The 9,833-nt window shown below is 35.0% G+C and overlaps 1 protein-coding gene across 1 annotated transcript in view; it reads right to left on the bottom strand.

Moving 5' to 3' along the window:
- Window positions 1-580: 580 nt before the first annotated feature.
- The window catches only part of LOC149784717 (uncharacterized), a 172,569-nt gene continuing 163,316 nt past the window's right edge, over window positions 581-9,833 (bottom strand). Inside the window, exons 27-29 of the mRNA XM_089933038.1 lie at window positions 6,515-6,698; window positions 3,436-3,828; window positions 581-891 (exon numbers count right to left, since the gene is read on the bottom strand). Of these exons, the coding sequence (XP_089789164.1) occupies window positions 581-891; window positions 3,436-3,828; window positions 6,515-6,698 (888 nt within the window). The remainder of the gene's footprint in view (window positions 892-3,435; window positions 3,829-6,514; window positions 6,699-9,833) is intronic.

The following is a 9,833-nucleotide window of genomic DNA, read 5'->3' as shown; positions in this document are numbered from 1 at the left end:
ACCCGTTATGCATCAGCGGCCCACTACTAAATGGCTGATGCACGCTGGGCTGTGCAAACGGCTTCACAGTTCAAAACAATACTAATGTTTTATAATTTAACATTGTAATATTTTGCTTACTTAAGTGTAAACCTCCTTTTAGTATTGAAGTTCTCAACCGGAAGTTGATTTTCACCGCCATTCGCCATGAGTAATAAATAACAAAACACGCTGTGGAAGTTGATGAAAGTTTATTAATAAGTGAAACAACATGGTAATATTAATTCATTATTATTGACATATCAAACAAAATATTATAGCACAATTTATAATAGACAATTTGAAGTACAACAGGAAAACAAATTATGTTCGTCGACAGACTATCAGCCGTCTCCCACTGGGTGTGGGTAAAGTGCGAATTGGTAAAATGCGAAAAAGAGAATGTGAAATAGTGGATGAAGTGTGGTAAACAACATGCAAAATGATGTAAAGAGTCCGTTCGTTTCGTCACAATACAACAATCCAGGTTTATAAAAATCTGACAGTTGGGTAACTAGGGTTGCACATGTCTTTCATGTTCTAACGGGTACCCCGTTACCCTTTAAACGGCGCAATGGGTACCCGGGTGAAGTTTTCCGAGGTTTTCGACAGCCCTAAACATCAAATGTAAAAATCCAATGTCTTCAACGATGGAACATGGTTGCACATCTACTGCCATGAGCTCTGCAATAGCTTTGTGCCAACTAATAGCTCTCGGGTCGTCAAATGCAAATGGCTGCTTCTGGTTCAGCAAGGCGTCAATAGTCAGAGCATGAGGAGTTGCTGCAGCTACTGAGGTTAACTGTGCAGCATCCTTTTCTTTTTTATCTGCCAGAAACAAGCTATGCCGATGATGTGCATGCAGCACAAGTGCTGGACAAGAATTGATGTTGTATAGTTTTTAGAATCCTTTCCACCTCTGGAAATGTATGCTTTATAAAGTGTATTTGCTTTGGACTTGTCGATTGCATTTACTTTGACGTAATTCCAGGCTAAACTTGAGTGTTTCGAGTTCAAAATTATGCATAATCTTAGTAGTATATTTAATAGTGTACAATCGCTAGTTAATATTAATACTCCAATCGATTAGCTCTCTTGAAACAATGCTTTAAATGAAGTAAGATAATACTAAGTTGTCCTCGTGGCTGAATGGATGCATGCACTATGCTGAGAGTCGCGCACTGAAACAGCTCAGCATCTGGGGTATCCAGGGGTAACGTCGCTGGAGCTGGCATGTCAATATCAGTGCTGCATAATACTTGTATGTCAGTGTTTAGCTCCTTCAGCATCCGACCGCTATTCGTTGATTAGCAGCATTGCAGTACTGGCTAAAGAACAGATAACTATAGTGAGTCATAGTTTCGTAGTAGTTGGAAAGTTCGCTAGCTATCTAATCTGCCTAGCTCTCTGCTAATGTGTATTTTGGAAGTTCAACAGCCACATGAGGCCTCATTGGCTGGTTGGCTACTGAGATTGGGATGAGTTCTTGATTGGTATTGATAATTTTTTGTGTGCAGACAAAAAGCAGTAGTTTACAGCAAATGTGTTAAAAAGTATTTACTTTTAAGAATATATTGTCTTTCAATTAACCCCCAAAACAAATGTTTGTTCCTGCAGAGGTGTCGGAAATGCTTAATCACTCATATTTGGATGCCAAATTTGTATCTGGGATGAAGAATCCTGCTTCAGCCACCTGCTTAGTGGGAAAATGTGTTGATCAATTAGATGTGCTGATATTTACAATGAAAGAATTCAGTGGCTGAAAGAGTACATCAAAAGAGCATGTTACAATAGCTGAGCGGCAAGTTTAAGGACTTTGACTGGTGGCTGGGTGGTAAAATGCACTAATATTTACAATGACAGAATTCAGTGGCTGAAAGACTCCTTGTAGCACATGTTGCCATTATGAGAGAACATCAAAATAATATGATGCAACAGCTGGACTGCAAGTTCAAGGGTTTCCACTACTGGCTGGGTTTGATGCCCCCCCCCCCCCAGTTTAAAAAAGTGTTTTCATGTTGCTATGTTACCCCCTAAGGTATGCATGTGCGTTTCATTTTAAAATAGAATTTTGATCAAAAAATTTAAAATTTGTGATGGGCTATTTCTTTCCCCTAGTGTACCCGGTATTCTAAATGGCTGTTCATCCATCCTGGACTTCTATTGCCCAGCCGAATTCCCTTCCCTTTTCAATTTCAAGTAACCTTTGCTAAAGGTCTCCTAGGTCCTATGTGTGCTATATGTGTAGTGCTATTTTGTTTGTATGTTATAGATCTGTGTGCAAGGACATCATTGGTGTCAAATTTCCCCTCGAGTTTTCTTATATTTTGGTTTATTGTTTTAAGAGAGATAGGGGCAAAAATTAAATGCTTCTCCCTCCTCTCATATCTAAATTAATATTTTCAGTCCTAATTGTAATCTAAATAATTTGTATTTATAATTTCAGAACTTTACATTTAATTTAGATTTCTAATTGAAAGGGAAATGGTTGCAATTCTACTTTAGCAGAAAATAAATAAATCCTATTGTTTTAAAAGTGTGGTAATAGTGAGAAGTTTCCCGTATTTATGATTGTGGTAGACAGCCATGCCCTGTTTTAAAAAACCGCATTTATTTTATTTTTGTATGCTTCTCTTAAATTGTGGCATAGGCAAATCCCCCATTGTTATTGAATTGGCCAAACAATCGCCCGTATATTATTATTTTGAGAAATAAAGAAAAACTTTGGATTGGTTATTATTCTGTAGGTTATTAGGGTAACCATGCTTACTATGTTTTGCCCCGTCTTTGTATCATGTTTGTCCATTTCCTATGCATTGGTTTTTCTGAAACTCTTTCACATGCCTGTTCAATTGTATAGCGCCATGTGACTTAGCCCTGTGATGTATGTGCCTCATACTTTCCCCATGCGTAGGTTCCTTGTCCTTCTATATAACAATTGAATGTTAAAGGAGCATTCTTAGTTCCCTGGTGTTTATTGGTTTCCAGCTGGTGTTTTCTTAATGGATTATAATTCCTGGATTTTGTTAGAGTAATTTTTCGGGTGAGGGGTGAAGTGAAGGCTTCAGCCCATGCACTGACAGAACATATCCCTTTTTGGGCAGTAAACCGAAGCCCTCCCCATCCCCCCTTATTGATCGATTTGTTATTACTATTAGGTATCTTCTAAGTGTAATTATCCATGCTAGCCTTCATTTTTCTTTTCAAGGTACATGATTTTTTATATTTACAGTGACTGAAGTCAGAGACAGAAAGACCCGAGATGTACATGTGGTCATTTATAAAAATGCATCAAATAAACAAATTTAGCTTTCATTTCCGAGTGTAGCGGAATAAGTTGTGCAAGTGACCACATAATCAGTTCACACTGATGCATGTGGTCAATATTGAGTTCATATGGGTACATGTTATTAATACTGAGTTCACACTGATACATGTGGTCAATAATGAATTCATATGGGTACATGTGATTAATAATAAGTTCACACTGATGCATGTGGTCAATATTGAGTTTATATGGGTACATGTGATTAATACTGAGTTCACACTGATACATGTGGTCAATATTGAGTTCATATGGGTACATGTTATTAATACTGAGTTCACACTGATACATGTGGTCAATAATGAGTTCATATGGGTACATGTGATTAATAATAAGTTCACACTGATGCATGTGGTCAACATTGAGCACATATGGGTACATGTAATTAATAATAAGTTCACACTGATGCATGTGGTCAACATTGAGCACATATGGGTACATGTGATCAATACTGAGTACACACTGATTCATGCGGTCATTACTGACTACATATGAATCCATGAAGTTATTGCATGATGTTTTTAAAATATGCATTCTTTAGTGGAAACATGTTTCATGGAAAATTACTGAAAATTAATACAGATACACTTGTGTTGGATTCCAGTGTTTGTATGGTGTTTGTACTGCAGGATTAAGTTGTTGCTAAATTACACCTACTCTATCATAGGTTACAATACTTTCCTAACATCTTAAACTAATTCAGATTAATATATCTGAGTAGTAAAAAGTGGATGCATTATAAAATGAACAAGAATGATCAAACCTGCTGAGATTGCTGTAATCATAGCAGCAAAAGCCCAGGCATATTGTGAAATGTACAACAATAGTCAAACTAGCACAAATTACTGTATAAGAGTAGTAAAACCCTAGGAGTATTCTGAAATGAACTAGAGTCATCAAACTAGCTCAGCTACGGTATCAGGGTAGTAAAAATCTAGGAGTAGGACAATGGTCACAAGAAAAGTTATAGTCTAAATACTATAAACAGAAAATAACAATGTTGATAATATAATTTATTACTTTTTCATTCCTGAGAAACACATCCTGACATTCTTTATCTGGGCACCATTAATATAAACATTAAAGTCCCCTGCCAGGATTCTTTCTGTCAAATCCAGTTGAGTGGTTTTTATGTCATTTGATGGTTTCAGAAGTGTTTGGTGTTGGACAACCATATTGGAGGAAAGACTAGCATCATTTAAACAAATCTTAAAAGTCTTTGTGCAGTCCGTTAAGTTTTGGTGAAACTGGTATTGTGATTGTTTGTTTAAAGCAAGGTACAATAGCACTTATTGTCGACAGATTCACAATGTTTTTGGTTGTTTTGCTTTTAGCAGCACTTTTAACACGTTAATGACATCCTTTTCAGGAGTAGCCATTCTTGGCTGGCCTGGGCAGTTATTCAACCTGCCAACCTTTCATTGTGAATCTGACACTTTTCCAACTGAGCTACTGTGATTCTCCAGATACACAATGCAATGACAATAGATGCAGAGCCATACTATAATCTCACTTGGCCACACAGGTAATCTAACAAGATTCTAAAGTGGGCCCCTATTTACTTAACACACAAGTTACGAATGTAAAGTCATACATATGTAAACTGAATAGTGGAAGGAAATGTTTAGAGCACAAAGTTGCTTGATATATATATATATATATATATATATATATATATATATATATATATATATATATATATATATATATATATATATATATATATATATATATATATATGGTACCATCTTGTTCTTGAAAAGGGACACGTTATCCATAAAATCGGCATTCTTGCTGACTCTCTACTTGAAAAGCTGCCCTAACTAATATTGTATCAAAGTGTTCATAGCCCCATCCTTAAAGTATAGATGCTTACTTAGCTTTAGAAGATGAATTCCATGCAGTCAGCTAAATGTTTATGGTCGATTTGTAAAACTGTACCAAAGCACTTTGTACCTAGGTGATTTCTGTCAAATTTGACCAAAGTATTTTGAGTGAATCTGAGTTGTTTTTAAATTATTGTTACGGCGGCTTGATCTGATGGCAGATTTGCATCAGATGTGCAAATTTAAAAGCCATCTGATTTCAGGATGCTTTTTGTCAAATTCAATACAATTTTGATCAGCACGTTTTAAAAGAATTGTCAGAAAAAATTAATTCTCAGCAGTAGCAGCCATATTTGATACTGAATTGACATTCTTTAACAAATGTAAAGACCTTTATGCCAGGATTTTGGTAATAATGTGTTGTGATGTTTTTCATTTGTTCTAGTAATGATATCCGATAGTGTTGAGTGATATTTGACATGATTTGTTGTAGTATTTCATATCAGATTGGCATCAGATGTACAAAAGTTAACTTCATTTATCATATGAAACTTTGTATCGAATCGGTAAATTTTCTGTAGAGCAGTCTGAGAAATCATTCAAATTTATTTTCCTTTTATTTAGCAATGACAACATCTCTTCAAGGTTTTCTGTTTTTCGTAACAGAGGGCATGCTTTATAGCATATCAACATTATTGAACAAATCTAAAAGATATTCACGCCAGTCTTTTAGTCAAATTACATTAAAAATAATTTTTTTAAAATGTTTTTCTATTATTAGTAATGGTGACTATATTTAATTATGAATTGTCGTCCTTTGAACAAGTTTGTATGAGCTCATGGCTGGATGAATTCCTTTAAATCTGGTCAAATTAAATTAAGTGATATTTGTGAAGTAGTTGTAAACAGTTGTCTATAGACAATGAATGATGCATGAAGGACCGTTCCAAAAGCACACTTGGCGTTACAGTCAGGTGTATGTACAATAGATGATGCATTAAAGACCATGCCATTAGTCAGGTTGTTGTTGTTGTGGGGTTTAATGCCATTTTCCAGCACACGATAGGCTATACATGGCGGCCAGTATTAATGGTGGAGGTAGAACCCGAGGAAAAACCACCAACACACAAGAGGCTAATAGCAAGCTTTCTCACATACGCATATTGGCCAAATCCAAGATTCGAATCCATGCAGACAGAGGTGAGATGGCAGTGATCCATAACGGAGAGCGCTTTTGACCACTCGACCACTCAGGACCCCCAGTAAGGTATATGGACAATGGAAGATGCATGAAAGACCATACCATGCACACTTGTCATTATAGTCATGTGAGCTAAAAACCAACCTGTGCCCTGATGTTTTCCTTGCATTTCTGTTGTACGTTTTGCCTCCTCTTCTTCCAGCATTTCTTTTAAATCAGCTTGTCTGGCCAGGACCAGACATTCTTTAAACCTTTTATAGGTACGGTGGCTTCTTTTCTGGACCAGTTGTATGAGCATTGATATGGAATCATATGTTGTTTTCTGCTCCTTTAAAATCATACAAAGTAAACAGTGTTAAATGACATGATGTAAGATGTTATCCATTGTTCCTATACAATCATACCAAGGAGACAGTGTTCAATAATGTCAGATGTTACTCATTGTTCTGATAAAATTATATAAAGAAAACAGTGTTAAATTGTTTTCAATATTAAATAATTTGAAAAGAAAAAAACATAAAATATGCATAACCAGGCCCAAGTGTTACCAACAACAACTGAAGTCTAGAATTCAATAATCTGATTGACTAAAACATGTTTGACCTGAAAAAGAATAATCCATGGTCCTATGTCTAGCCTTTAATTTTCAAGTCTTCCCCGAAAATCGAGATATGTATGCAGAATCACATTTCCAACTTGGCTACTGAACACATACCGTTATTATTATTATTAGTAGTAGTATTCTTATTATTATTAAGCCATCAATTGATGAAGTTTGAGTGGAATATTCAACACAGTAATATAATAAATGTATATGGATTTTCTCTCCCAAAGTTGTATCCTACAAGAGATTACTATATCGTGCTCACTTTAATGAAATCTATAAATTAAATCGTTACACTGACTCTTAACAAGAAATAATCACTTATCTGTTTAGTTAGTGCACCATTGCAAAACACTGATTTCATTAAAACCTAACAGCATATGTACACTATAAAGCAGAAAAATGACACTGTTCTGCAAACCTGCATACATCATCATAGGAAGAGCTGTTCACACAACACTGTTAGCATCACACAAAACAATATTTGGATTATATTTACTGGCAACTTTTGTATGCACTGAATAATCCTTATTTTTTATTGCTTTTACAGGCAAATTGTGTAAACACTGAACAACCCTAATTTGGATTGCCTTTACATGCAAGTGTTTTGTGATTTCAATTTTTAATGTAGCTTTTACAATTTTCCAGTCATACAGCTACAATGTCTGCAGTGTGGCAGCTTACAATGATGTCTAGCACTGGGGCATCATGCCACAGACACAAAGTATCATGTCCCACCCAAGCTATATCATTCTGACACCAGGCTGACCAGTCCTAAAAGTAACCTCTTACTGATGAGTGCAAAGAGACGCAGCTGCTAGTACAATTTCTCAGTCTTTGGTATGTCTCAACTGTGGTTCGAAACCCGTGAACTCCCGCATCCATTTTGGACGCTCTAACCACTTAGGCCACAGGAGCGGTATTGTGAACACTGAATAACCTTAATCTGGATTGCCTTTACAGGCAAGTTTAGTAAGCGCTGAATAAGAAATATATATATATATATATATATATATATATATATATATATATATATATATATATATATATATATATATATATATATATATATATTGTTTCGCATGATAAACTCGTATCGAAAAGATGCATTCCTCATCAAACAAATGTTTATTCTCCATGCATTGTCCACTTAAAGGATGTATAAATAATTATTTGGTTACAAAACATTTTGCTTCAGACTATGGAAAGCATGTGACCATTTAGCCCCACCACCCCCAAAAAAGGAAATATGTGTGTTTTCTGTCAGCTAAACATACCTGTTTCTCATAACCAACCATAGAAGTTTTTCCTCAATAATATAAAATCATAATAATAAATCAAATGAATTATATATGTATGTATATATGCATATATGCTTTATATAAATTACTTTTATATAGTACATTTGTTGTTGGGGTGGATATGGAGGGTTTGAATCAGAATGGCTGTTGTGACCATATGACCACTGCATAAATGTAAGTGTTAGGACAGGTTCGATTGATTAGACAAATGCAGAAGGATTTAGACAAGCAATATGCCCAATTTACCATCACCAGACCATATTATTTCATGACACTACATTGTCAAAACTTAAACTAATTTTTTATTAGTGCATAAAATATATGGAGAATGGGTAGGTTTGTTTTCTAAAGCTAAGGAAAAATAAAATATTCAACTTGGAATGTAACTAAGGAATGTTTACCCATATTCAAAATAATGTAACTTTCGGACTATGAAACTGCTTTGATCTGAAGAAAAAAGCAGCAATACAAAGTAACTCCTATGATACATTCCAACACTGGACCCTGTCTGTTATGCAAAATACAATATTAAATACATGATTTGCACAATGCTCTTGTTTCTGGACAAGTAACTTCACTTTTGTGCAACACAGAAAAGTCAACGATAGCTTGATGAATATATAACTATATTAGCAGTACATTGAACCAAAGAGTATGGCTAAGCACCTTCATCAGGATCAGCAGCCCGAGATCAAGGATCAGAAGTGGATGGGAGTGCTTCGAATTTACCTTGCTTCTTATATAGTTGATTTTATTTTTCAAATATCAACCACTAATGCAGTAGCTTCAAGCATGTTATCAGTTCTGGTGAAAGTACTCTGGACATATTATAATTACAACTGACACTTCATATCAATGCAATCGGCAGCTACCATCTCTTTCTAAATGAATTTGAACATAATATAATGACGTTAGCTCCTTTTGGCTCATCTCTCCCTCCCCCACCCTCAAAAAATAAAACTCCTGGCTTAATTTATGTGTCAAACAATATATATGTACTGCTTGATATATTTAACCAGCAATGTGTTACATCAGCATCAGCTGTGAGACATTGCTTTGTTCACACAAAGTTGATATATTTTGAACAATTAAATTGACATTTTCAAAATGTGGGTAGATTTAAAGACTGGGCACAGCAAGTTCTGAGTATTATTAATTTACAAATGTCTTTCGAAACATATTAACATACAAATTCAGCACTTCATTGACAGGCTCAAGATTTCCTTCAGACAAATTATATAACACTTTATTTTGGAATATCTCGATGGACAAATCACTTATAAAATGAGTGGGACTGGATCTAGATTTTGAGGGGTCCCGGGAACTGAGCTCATTGATATTTTGAGCTCTGTATATACCACAGGGTGTATGATTTGTCATAAAAGACCTAATTTATCTAAGAATTATGCTTTTTATCATTTTGATAGCAGCACATGGGGAATGTCAATATCAGCAGATAATAATTTTGTACAAAAATTACACTAATATAAAAATAATAATAATACAAATAATAATAATAATAATAATAATAATAACAACAAGTAAACAACACATAATA

The sequence above is a fragment of the Sinohyriopsis cumingii genome, chromosome 14 (genome assembly GCF_028554795.1).
Source record: "Sinohyriopsis cumingii isolate HCF-2022 chromosome 14, ASM2855479v2, whole genome shotgun sequence".
In the NCBI taxonomy this organism is placed as follows: Eukaryota; Metazoa; Mollusca; class Bivalvia; order Unionida; family Unionidae; genus Sinohyriopsis; species Sinohyriopsis cumingii.
Note: the sequence above shows the minus strand (reverse complement) of the source record. Positions and strands in the feature narration are given on the sequence as shown.